This window comes from Salmo trutta, chromosome 39 (assembly GCF_901001165.1).
Source record: "Salmo trutta chromosome 39, fSalTru1.1, whole genome shotgun sequence".
NCBI classification, from domain to species: domain Eukaryota; kingdom Metazoa; phylum Chordata; class Actinopteri; order Salmoniformes; family Salmonidae; genus Salmo; species Salmo trutta.
The window spans coordinates 1752157-1765509 of NC_042995.1; the positions used below are offsets into that span (position 1 = coordinate 1752157).

Sequence of the window (13353 nt, forward strand, 5' to 3'; positions counted from 1 at the left end):
AAAATACACACCCTTTAGAGCAGTACCCTCCCTCCTTCCTGTATAGGTGCAATTCATTCCATATTGTAATGTTCCGTAACGACTATGTCAGAGATGTTCATTCGTTTTTGTCCATTCATTCTCACAACCACACAATTGGGTATTACAAGTAATTTAGTTCTCAGCAATCAGGTGTTGTCGGTATGTTGTTATTAGATCTATGGCTTGTGTTTGTATCTGTGTCTGCTAAGTGCTCACACATGTACTGTATGTTGTGTGTGACAGGAGGGTACCTGCCGAACCCCAGAAAAGAGGTCCTCTCTGCCCAGGCCTGCCTCCTCCCTGGCCCGCCGCGCCCCCCCAGCAGAGCACGACAACACCAGCCCTGCCCCCCGCAGGCCCACCTGTAAGTAACCCTCCCCTCCACACACTGGTTCTTCAGACAGATGATATACTGTCATATTAACCAGTATTATCACATTTCACCACCAATAAACACACATATGACACAACGGTTTAGGAGATTTGCTATTGAATTTGTTGATGATACTATGTGTAAAGACACCCTGTCCTCTCTTACTACGCGCTTTCCCTTTTCACAAGTTTCTGTGATTTGACTGCTATCTAATCTCTTAACTCAACAACTATCCTCTGTTCAACTCAACTCTGTTTCTCTCTTAACTTAACTTAACTATCCTCTGCTCAACTCAACTCTGTTTCTCTCTTAACTCAACAACTATCCTATCCCCCTTCACTCCCCCTCTCCTCCTCTTACTCCTCCACCTCCTCCTCCCTCTTCTCCTCTAACTCCTCCTCTAACTCCTCCTCCCTCTTCTCCTCCTCCCCCTTTCCTCCTCCTCCTCCTCTAACTCCTCCTCCTCCCCCTCTCCTCCTCCCTCTTCTCTAACTCCTCCTCTAACTCCTTCTCCTCCTCCCCCTTTCCTCCTCCTCTAACTCCTCCCCCTCCCCCTCTCCTCCTCCCTCTTCTCCTCTAACTCCTCCTCTAACTCCTCCTCCTCCTTTAACTCCTCCTCCTCCCCCTTTCCTCCTCCTCCCACTCTCCTCCTCCCTCTTCTCCTCTAACTCCTCCTCCTCCCCATTTCCTCCTCCTCCCCCCTCTCCTCCTCCTCCTCCTCCTCTTCTCCTCCTCCTCCCCCTTTCCTCCTCCTCCCCCCTCTCCTCCTCCTCCTTCTCCTCTAACTCCTCCTCCTCCCTCTTCTCCCTGTAGCAATTCAAACTGAGCCCAGAGGGGAGCACAGGTCTGGGAGGTCCCCTAGTATCGCAGGTAGATCACAGATAGATGCACTCTGTCATCCACACCACTCCCTGGCTGTCTCTCAGTAGCTTTGATAGATCCACTCTGTCATCCACACCACGCCCTGGCTGTCTCTCAGTAGCTTTGATAGATCCACTCTGTCATCCACACCACTCCCTGGCTGTCTCTCACTAGCTTTGATAGATCCACTCTGTCACCCACACCACGCCCTGGCTGTCTCTCAGTAGCTTTGATAGATCCACTCTGTCACCCACACCACGCCCTGGCTGTCTCTCACTAGCTTTGATAGATCCACTCTGTCATCCACACCACGCCCTGGCTATCTCTCACTAGCTTTGATAGATCCACTCTGTCATCCACACCACGCCCTGGCTGTCTCTCACTAGCTTTGATAGATCCACTCTGTCACCCACACCACACCCTGGCTGTCTCTCACTAGCTTTGATAGATTAACTCTGTCATCCACACCACACCCTGGCTGTCTCTCACTAGCTTTGATAGATCCACTCTGTCATCCACACCACACCCTGGCTGTCTCTCACTAGCTTTGATAGATCCACTCTGTCATCCACACCACGCCCTGGCTGTCTCTCACTAGCTTTGATAGATCCACTCTGTCATCCACACCACGCCCTGGCTGTCTCTCACTAGCTTTGATAGATCCACTCTGTCATCCACACCACGCCCTGGCTGTCTCTCACTAGCTTTGATAGATCCACTCTGTCATCCACACCACGCCCTGGCTGTCTCTCACTAGCTTTGATAGATCCACTCTGTCATCCACACCACGCCCTGGCTGTCTCTCACTAGCTTTGATAGATCCACTCTGTCATCCACACCACGCCCTGGCTGTCTCTCACTAGCTTTGATAGATCCACTCTGTCATCCACACCACGCCCTGGCTGTCTCTCACTAGCTTTGGTCCTGTTCCCCTGCTAAGACGTTGCTGACGCATGCCAGATCTTACAATGCCTGGATAGGTATTTTACGTATCAGCTAACCACATCATATTTTATAGCAATATGGTGCCCAACGGCAAAGTCCATGATATGGCACGCAGCCATTGGTTGATGCATGCAACGTCTGAGCAGGGGAACGCAAGCTCTGTCTGCATGTTTATCAATCAGCCATTTTGTTTTGTCTTATTGATGAAGTCAGTGACCGTCATGTTATTGCTCTGTAAAAGTATTATATATTATGTCCTAGCTACCAGCAAACACATCACAATCATTCATGCTGTTCCGTTATTGGGTTATTTTGCCAGCCTGCTTTATTGTGTTCTGGTTTAGTTCTATTCCGTCTCAGCTACTTGATGTCAAGGTCTTTTGTCTTGTTTGTCAAGGTAGTGTTTGCCATCAAGTTGAAGTTGTGTGTCAATACTCTAGTCTCTCTCTCTGTATATCTCTTTCTTTCTCTCCCTCTCCCTCTCTCTCCGTCTCATCTCTCTGTCTCTCTCTCTCTCTCTCTCTCTCTGTCTCCATCTCATCTCTCTCCTCTCTCTCTCTCTCTCTCTCTCTCTCTCTCTCTCTCTCTCTGTCTCCATCTCATCTCTCTCCTCTCTCTCTCTCTCTCTCTGTCTTCATCACAGTTCCACCCTGACTTCTGTTACCTCTCTGTCTCCCACCCAGTCGGCACAAACTCGTCGGCCCGTTCCCGTTCTGCCCGGAGCGGAGCCTCCACGCCCCACACCCCCGGCTCCACAGCGGTCACCCCAGGCACACCACCCAGCTACTCTTGCCGCACCCCTGGGAGTCGCACCCCCGGCAGCCACACACCCAAGTCTCTCAGGTTGATAGTCTAGACGTTCGAGAAGTGGGCCAGCAACCTGGGGGTTGCCGGTTGAAATCCCACATCGTCAATGAAAGCTTGTGTGTGTGTGTGTGTGTGTGTGTGTGTGTGTGTGTGTGTGTGTGTGTGGCTGCATATGTGTGTGAGTCTCAGGGATTTGGGTTTGTAAGCAAAATGACATATGTCCGTTCTCTGCAAGATAGTAGACAAAGTTGTTCTGTTGTTCTATTCAGCCTCCTCACTCAGGAGAAGAAGTTTGCTGTGATCCGCACACCGCCCAAGTCGCCCTCCACCACGCCCAAGCAGCTGCGCGTCCTCAACCAGCCCCTGCCCGACCTGAAGAACATCAAGTCCAAGATCGGCTCCACAGACAACATGAAGTACCAGCCCAAAGGTGGACAGGTGAGATGACAACAACTCAGCATAGGGGATATGGCCTGTGTTGAATACCACTGTGGTCACCAGTCGTGGCTCTCTTGCGGTCTCTCTGTCTGTTTCTCTCTCTCTCTATCTCTCTCTCCCTTTCTCTCTCTCTCTTTCTCTCTCTTTCTCTCTCTTTTCTGCACTGTTCCCTGTTCCCTTCTCTGTTCCCTGCGCGCTCTTCTCTAACCACCACTCTCCTCTCCTCGTCTCTCCTCTCCTCGTCTCTCCTCTCCTCGTCTCTCCTCTCCTCGTCTCTCCTCTCCTCGTCTCTTCTCTCCTCGTCTCTTCTCTCCACTTCTCTCCTCGTCTCTCCTCTCCTCGTCTCTCCTCTCCTCGTCTCGTCTCTCCTCTCCTCGCCTCTCCTCGTCTCTCCTCTCCTCTCCTCGTCTCTCCTCTCCTCGTCTCGTCTCGTCTCTCCTCTCCTCGCCTCTCCTCTCCTCGTCTCTCCTCTCCTCTCCTTGTCTCTCCTCTCCTCACTTTGTCTCTCCTCTCCTCGTCTCTCCTCTCCTCGTCTCGTCTCGTCTCTCCTCTCCTCGTCTCTCCTCGTCTCTCCTCTCCTTTCCTCTCCTCGTCTCTCCTCTCCTCTCCTCGTCTCTCCTCTCCTCTCCTCGTCTCTCCTCTCCTCTCCTCTCCTCTCCTCTCCTCTCCTCTCCTCTCCTCTCCATCATAAAGCACTGCATCTGTTTCTGGTCCTGCTACGTTGCACCTGCCCGCCCACATTCTCAGTCTCCCACTCCCTATGTGTGCTGTTTCTCCATCTCTGCCAAAGCAAATGTTTATCCTCCCTTGTCATTAGTCGAGGGTTGTTTACCCTCTGGTTCAATTGGTTGACAGTTGATTACCCTCTGGTCTGATTGGTTGAGGGCTGTTTGACCTCTGGCATGATAAGAGGAAGTGGATTTGAACCAGAAGCCATAAACTAAAGATCCCAGTCTGTAGTCATTTCAGCTCCATGGGAGTTTACAGATAGCCTGGTTCCAGATCTGTTTGTACTGTCTTACCAACTCCTTTCATCGTTTGGAATCAGGCCAGGGTTGGGTGCCCCCTTGCGGTCATAAGCAATGGCAACATGTGTCATATTGGAGGTAATTACTGTAGCTTTAAAACTGCTAAATGTTCTCTCAGCCTCATGACAAGATGTGTAGAATAGTATTTTAAAACTTCAAATATTTCTCTCTGTACCATGGCAAAAATGTGTTGAAAAGTTAAATGTTTTCTCCCCAAAAGATCTGCTTTCTTAAAAAACACTTTGTCCGGCCCTGTTTTCCATGACAACAATGGGAGTTGGCTATACAGCAAAAACAGATCTGAGACCAGGATATACATGACATTAAGGCATGGAAATATCCTACACACAAGTACCAGTGGCTGTGTACTTGTGGTAGTTTCTTCCTCATTCCCTACTCTGACAGACGCAGTTAGCCAGAGAGGTCTTTAGCTCATGCAGAAAACAATCCAGCCTGTCTACTCACTCGCTCACTCACACTGTACATATTTAACCAGCAAGCTGAGTCTAATAACAAACATACAGTAGTTGCTGTTATATGAATCTTTCAGAATGGAGAATCCCTATTGGCTATTGAGGTTTGTTTTCATCCTTGATGTTGAAGGACCTTTGTTCTGTGAGAGGAGTAGAAGACAGGGCTGAGTTTAATGAGCTCTAGTCTGGTGTTGCAGACTGGACGAAGGCTCAGGGCTTCAGTGTAACACAGCCTCAGTGAAAATTAGAAAACATAATGAACCCCAGAATAATCCTAGAATAATTTATACATCTCAAAATGAATCCAATAAGTTCTATCTTCCAATGGAAAATCTTTATTTTGGTGCAGTAATTTCACTGCAATATTTTGTGGTGACCTGTAACCCCTCTATGAGTCTACCTACTTGTATTTGCTGTAGGCAGCTATTTAGTATCTCTATTTAGAATCTCTATTTAGGCAGCTATTTAGGATCTCTATTTAGCCAGCATATTTAGAATCTCTATTTAGGCAGCTATTTAGGATCTCTATTTAGCCAGCATATTTAGAATCTCTATTTAGGCAGAATATTTAGAATCTCTATTTAGGCAGCATATTTAGGATCTCTATTTAGAATCTCTATTTAGGTAGCATATTTAGAATCTCTATTTAGGCAGCATATTTAGAATCTCTATTTAGGCAGCATATTTAGAATCTCTGTTTAGGCAGCATATTTAGAATCTCTATTTAGGCAGTATATTTAGAATCTCTATTTAGGCAGTATATTTAGAATCTCTATTTAGGCAGCATATTTAGAATCTCTATTTAGGCAGTATATTTAGAATCTCTATTTAGGCAGTATGTTTAGAATCTCTATTTAGGCAGTATATTTAGAATCTCTATTTAGGCAGTGTATTTAGAATCTCTATTGAGACAGTATATTTATAATCTATTTAGGCAGCATATTTAGAATCTCTATTTAGGCAGTATATTTAGAATCTCTATTTAGGCAGCATATTTAGAATCTCTATTTAGGCAGTATATTTAGAATCTCTATTTAGGCAGCATATTTAGAATCTCTATTTAGGCAGCATATTTAGAATCTCTATTTAGGCAGCATATTTAGAATCTCTGGTGCTTTGTCATTGACTGACCTTGTAGAGATGGTCATGTTTTAGCAGCTTTAGGATCTGCAAAACGAATTAGATGAAAAGCACAGGTGTGTGTGTGTGTGTGTGTGTGTGTGTGTGTGTGTGTGAATGTATTGTGTGTATGTATTTATGTGTGTGTTTGACTGTGTGTATTCCCACGTGTGTGTGTGTGTGTATTTATATGTGTGTTTGACTGTGTATTCCCACTTGTGTGTGTCTGCGTTTAATTAGCACACATGTGTGTGTCCTCAGGTGACAGGAGAATCCAGGTCAGAGTCTGGTTGATGAAATACTAGGTTTGTAGGCCAGGGTTCTCCTTTCCAGAGACGTACCAGCTTGTGTTCACTCATTGGCTCACGTCTCATTCCAACCACGTCTCTTGTGATCGCTACACGGTATAGGTCTTGCCAGTCCTGTATTTCAGACAAGTATTTGCACCTTAATTATTATTTTTTTTAAATCGGAAATGATTACCTTATGACCATTAAGATCATCTCAACTCAATATTGGGAAGGTGTTCTTAATGTTTTGTACACTCAGTGTAAATGTTACGTTGGGGCATGGATTCTACAAGGTGTTCTTAATGTTTTATACACTCAGTGTAAATGTAACGTCGGGGCATGGATTCTACAAGGTGTTCTTAATGTTTTGTACACTCAGTGTAAATGTGACGGCGGGGCATGGATTCTACAAGGTGTTCTTAATGTTTTGTACACTCAGTGTAAATGTGACGTCGGGGCATGGATTCTACAAGGTATTCTTAATGTTTTGTACACTCAGTGTAAATGTGACGTCGGGGCATGGATTCTACAAGGTGTTCGAAAACGTTCCATAGGGATGCTGGCCCATGTTGACTCCAATCCTTCCCACAGTTGTCAAGTTGGCTGGATGTCCTTTGGGTGGTGGACCATTGTTGATACACATGGGAAACTGTTGAGCGTGGAAAACCCAGCAGCGTTGCAGTTCTTGACACAAACCGGTGTGCCTGGAACCTACTACAATACCCCGTTCAAAGGCACTTATATATTTTGTTTTGCCCATTTACCCTCTAAATTGCACACATAAACAATCCATGTCTCAATTGTCTCAAGGTTTAAAAATCCTTTTTTAACCTGTCTCCTCCCCTTTATCTACATTGATTGAAGTGGATTTAACAGGTGACATCAATAAGGGATCATAGCTTTCAACTGGATTCACCTGGTCAGTCAATGTCAATGAAAGAGCAGGTGTTCTTAATGTTTTGTACACTCAGTGTACATAATATGATTAATAATCCAAATAAATATCAACGTACAGATACTGTACACATAATGTAAATGCAATTATTTGCAACATATGGACATACCGACACGATTACATGAAGCACTGCATGACCAGCCGTCACGTATAAACAATATGATTATCATTCTACGTAAATATCGATATACAGATACTGTACATACTGATGTCAATGCAAGTACCAGGCGGCAGATAGCCTAGCGGTTAAGAGTACCGGGCAGCAGGTAGCCTAGTGGTTAAGAGTACCGGGCGGCAGGTAGCCTAGCGGTTAAGAGTACCGGGCGGCGGGTAGCCTAGCGGTTAAGAGTACCGGGCGGCGGGTAGCCTAGCGGTTAAGAGTACCGGGCGGCGGGTAGCCTAGCGGTTAAGAGTACCGGGCGGCGGGTAGCCTAGCGGTTAAGAGTACCGGGCGGCGGGTAGCCTAGCGGTTAAGAGTACCGGGCGGCGGGTAGCCTAGCGGTTAAGAGTCCCGGGCGGCGGGTAGCCTAGCGGTTAAGAGTACCGGGCGGCGGGTAGCCTAGCGGTTAAGAGTACCGGGCGGCGGGTAGCCTAGCGGTTAAGAGTACCGGGCGGCAGGTAGCCTAGTGGTTAAGAGTACCGGGCGGCAGGTAGCCTAGCGGTTAAGAGTACCGGGCGGCGGGTAGCCTAGCGGTTAAGAGTACCGGGCGGCGGGTAGCCTAGCGGTTAAGAGTACCGGGCGGCAGGTAGCCTAGCGGTTAAGAGTACCGGGCGGCAGGTAGCCTAGTGGTTAAGAGCGTTGGAACAGTAAATGAAAGGTTGCTGGTTCGTCTCCCTAGAGGCAACTAGGTAAAACATTGGTCGATGTGCTCTTGAGCAAGGCATTTAACCTTAGTTGCTCATGTAAGTCGCTCTGGAAAAGAGCGTCTGTTAAATGACAATAAAATCGATACAAATAAATAAAAATGACACATTGAGCTATTCACACATTTTATAAAGAGGCATATACAGTTTTTTATTGGTTTTTAGATTGAGATTTTAAACCAGAAGGTGGACTTGTTTCATCAAAGTGTGGACCCAAGGAGAATCTGAAGAACTCTCTACACTGTGGAGGCAGTGTATGTACTGCTCTGCTTTCTCTCCATTCCTGCCTTGATTTTCCTCTCTTTTATCTGGCTTTTCTCAACTCTTTCTTTCAGATGGGGTCCCCGGTCCATTTTCTTGCCTCTGGTTTCATTGGTACTGTGTATTTCTCTAATTGATCTGTTAGTCAGTCTGTATTGAGTGTGTGCTTCATGTACCATGGTAATTCTCTTCAAAACAGGGTACATTTGAGTAGCAGAATGATGTCAAACAACAACGTTTTGATATCCCACATTCCTATTATATTATATCTATGTCCTCCTACTATGTCCTCCTACTATGTCCTGCTACTATGTCCTCCAACTATCTCCTCCTACTATGTCCTCCTACTATGTCCTCCAACTATTTACTCCAACTATGTCCTTCAACTATGTCCTCCTACTATTTCCTCCAACTATGTCCTCCTACTATGTCCTGCTACTATGTCCTCCTACTATGTCCTCCAACTATGTCCTCCTACTATGTCCTCCAACTATGTCCTCCTACTATGTCCTGCTACTATGTCCTCCTACTATGTCCTCCAACTATGTCCTCCTACTATGTCCTCCAACTAAGTCCTCCTACTATGTCCTGCTACTATGTCCTCCTACTATGTCCTCCAACTATGTCCTCCTACTATGTCCTCCAACTATGTCCTGCTACTATGTCCTCCTACTATGTCCTGCTACTATGTCCTCCAACTATCTCCTCCTACTATGTCCTCCAACTATCTCCTCCTACTATGTCCTCCTACTATGTCCTCCAACTATTTCCTCCAACTATTTCCTCCAACTATGTCCTCCTACTATGTCCTCCAACTATGCCATTGGAGAATGAATGAATGAAGGAATGAATGAATTGATGGATGAATGAATGAATGGTTTAATTAATGGATGGATGGGTTAATGAATGAATGAAGGAATTAATTGATGGGTTAATGAACAAATGAATGAATTGATGGATAGATGAATAGATGAATTAATGGATGGATTCATTAATTCATTAATTAATGGATGTATGTATGTATGGATGGATGGATGGATGAATGGATGGATTAATAAATTAATGGATGTATGGATGTATGGATGAATGGATGGAATAATAAATGAATGGATGGATGGATGGATGGATGGATGAATGGGTGAATGAATAACTGATTGAATGGGCTTGCGAGCTAGCGAATAAACCACAGAATGAACTAATTGTAATAAACAGAGGAATGAATGTCTGAGTGTTACAGAGTATGGATGCTGTCGTCCTCAGGTCTTCATTCCAAGTGTTAAACTGGACTTTAGCCATGTCCAGTCTAAGTGTGGCTCCCTGGACAAAATCCAGTACGCACCCACCGGGGGAAACGTGAGTGTCTCAACACAGTGTGTTTACAAACCCTGCTCTAACCAACCTCTCACTCACTAACCAACAGGCATGGATGATAGTGAATCGTGGTATCACTGTGACAGTGTTTTCTATGGATGGTGGATGGTGGTGAATCATGGTATCACTGTGACAGTGTTTTCTATGGATGGTGGATGGTGGTGAATCATGGTATCACTGTGACAGTGTTTTCTATGGATGGTGGATGGTGGTGAATCGTGGTATCACTGTGACAGTGTTTTCTATGGATGGTGGATGATAGTGAATCGTGGTATCACTGTGACAGTGTTTTCTATGGATGGTGGATGGTGGTGAATCATGGTATCACTGTGACAGTGTTTTCTATGGATGGTGGATGGTGGTGAATCATGGTATCACTGTGACAGTGTTTTCTATGGATGGTGGATGGTGGTGAATCGTGGTATCACTGTGACAGTGTTTTCTATGGATGGTGGATGATAGTGAATCGTGGTATCACTGTGACAGTGTTTTCTATGGATGGTGGATGGTGGTGAATCGTGGTATCACTGTGACAGTGTTTTCTATGGATGGTGGATGATAGTGAATCGTGGTATCACTGTGACAGTGTTTTCTATGGATGGTGGATGGTGGTGAATCATGGTATCACTGTGACAGTGTTTCCTATGGATGGTGGATGGTGGTGAATCGTGGTATCACTGTGACAGTGTTTTCTATGGATGGTGGATGGTGGTGAATCGTGGTATCACTGTGACAGTGTTTTCTATGGATGGTGGATGGTGGTGAATCGTGGTATCACTGTGACAGTGTTTTCTATGGATGGTGGATGGTGGTGAATCGTGGTATCGCTGTGACAGTGTTTTCTATGGATGGTGGATGGTAGTGAATCGTGGTATCACTGTGACAGTGTTTTCTATGGATGGTGGATGGTGGTGAATCGTGGTATCACTGTGACAGTGTTTTCTATGGATGGTGGATGGTGGTGAATCGTGGTATCACTGTGACAGTGTTTTCTATGGATGGTGGATGGTGGTGAATCGTGGTATCACTGTGACAGTGTTTTCTATGGATGGTGGATGGTAGTGAATCATGGTATCACTGTGACAGTGTTTTCTATGGATGGTGGATGATAGTGAATCGTGGTATCACTGTGACAGTGTTTTCTATGGATGGTGGATGATAGAGAATCGTGGTATCACTGTGACAGTGTTTTCTGTGGATGGTGGTGAATCGTGGTATCACTGTGACAGTGTTTTCTATGGATGGTGGATGGTGGTGAATCGTGGTATCACTGTGACAGTGTTTTCTATGGATGGTGGATGGTGGTGAATCGTGGTATCACTGTGACAGTGTTTTCTATGGATGGTGGATGGTGGTGAATCGTGGTATCACTGTGACAGTGTTTTCTATGGATGGTGGATGGTGGTGAATCGTGGTATCACTGTGACAGTGTTTTCTATGGATGGTGGATGGTGGTGAATCGTGGTATCACTGTGACAGTGTTTTCTATGGATGGTGGATGGTGGTGAATCGTGGTATCACTGTGACAGTGTTTTCTATGGATGGTGGATGGTGGTGAATTGTGGTATCACTGTGACAGTGTTTTCTATGGATGGTGGATGGTGGTGAATCGTGGTATCACTGTGACAGTGTTTTCTATGGATGGTGGATGATAGAGAATCGTGGTATCACTGTGACAGTGTTTTCTATGGATGGTGGATGGTGGTGAATCGTGGTATCACTGTGACAGTGTTTTCTATGGATGGTGGATGGTGGTGAATCGTGGTATCACTGTGACAGTGTTTTCTATGGATGGTGGATGATGGTGAATCGTGGTATCACTGTGACAGTGTTTTCTATGGATGGTGGATGGTGGTGAATCGTGGTATCACTGTGACAGTGTTTTCTATGGATGGTGGATGATAGTGAATCGTGGTATCACTGTGACAGTGTTTTCTATGGATGGTAGATGGTGGTGAATCGTGGTATCACTGTGACAGTGTTCTATGGATGGTGGATGATGGTGAATCATGGTATCACTGTGACAGTGTTTTCTATGGATGGTGGATGGTGGTGAATCGTGGTATCACTGTGACAGTGTTTTCTATGGATGGTGGATGGTGGTGAATCATGGTATCACTGTGACAGTGTTTTCTATGGATGGTGGATGGTGGTGAATCGTGGTATCACTGTGACAGTGTTTTCTATTGCTTTGCTTTGCGTCTTGATTATTAAAGACATGGCGATTTGGCTTTTTAATCACATTCCTTACTCAGTTTTCAGTTTAGTCTTGGCACAAAGCACAGCTACCTAACCTCGTAGTGGTTTTCAGTACAGTACCCTGTCTGTGCATACAGGGTCATCAAAAACTATCCTAAAATAGTATTTTAACATAGTCCTTTAAATAGTCTTTTAACATAGTCATTTAGCATAGAGTTTTAACTGTATGTATCCTGTCACACCAGCCAGAGACGTCACTCAAAGGACATCTGGCCCACCCACCTATTGTTCATCTAGCATCATGAACTGAATCAAAATAAACACTGAAGATCAATTAAAACACCTGTTCTCTGACTTGTCACTTAGCACTGGTGTTCTCTGTGATGTAATCAATAGCCACATTCCAGAAGGTCTGCAAAGCTGACATCTACCCAGGCGTAGTGAAATTTGGTTCTGACTGCTTTGCATATTGTCTGGAACACGGCCAATGTGTTCAGTGCTTGTTGTTGTGTTAGTGTCTGCTTTGATGTTCTAGATTGATTGGTTTATTGTGGTAGATTGATTGGTTTCAGTTGATTGTGTGATGTCAGTGTCGTATTGTGTGATGTCAGTGTCATATTGTGTGATGTCTGTGTCGTATTGTGTGATGTCAGTGTCATCTTGTGTGATGTCAGTGTCGTATTGTGTGATGTCAGTGTCGTATTGTGTGATGTCAGTGTCGTATTGTGTAATGTCAGTGTCGTATTGTGTGATGTCAGTGTCGTATTGTGTGATGTCAGTGTCGTATTGTGTAATGTCAGTGTCGTATTGTGTGATGTCAGTGTCGTATTGTGTGATATCAGTGTCGTATTGTGTGATATCAGTGTCGTATTGTGTGATGTCTGTGTCGTATTGTGTGATATCAGTGACATATTGTGTGATATCAGTGTCGTATTGTGTGATATCAGTGTCGTATTGTGTGATGTCTGTGTCGTATTGTGTGATATCAGTGACATATTGTGTGATATCAGTGTCGTATTGTGTGATGTCAGTGTCATATTGTGTGATATCAGTGTCGTATTGTGTGATATCAGTGTCGTATTGTGTGATGTCTGTGTCGTATTGTGTGATATCAGTGACACATTGTGTGATATCAGTGTCATATTGTGTGATGTCAGTGACATATTGTGTGATATCAGTGTCGTATTGTGTGATATCAGTGTCGTATTGTGTGATATCAGTGTCGTATTGTGTGATATCAGTGTCGTATTGTGTGATATCAGTGTCGTATTGTGTGATGTCTGTGTCGTATTGTGTGATATCAGTGACATATTGTGTGATATCAGTGTCGTATTGTGTGATGTCAGTG

General features: G+C 45.0%; 1 protein-coding gene across 1 annotated transcript in view; it reads left to right on the top strand.

The window, feature by feature from the left end:
* Nucleotides 1-13353, top strand: part of LOC115179144 (microtubule-associated protein 2-like) — a 61222-nt gene that overhangs the window by 44312 nt on the left and 3557 nt on the right. The window contains 5 exon segments of the mRNA XM_029740443.1: nt 265-385; nt 1208-1264; nt 2884-3043; nt 3277-3445; nt 9696-9788. Coding sequence (XP_029596303.1) covers nt 265-385; nt 1208-1264; nt 2884-3043; nt 3277-3445; nt 9696-9788 — 600 coding nt within the window.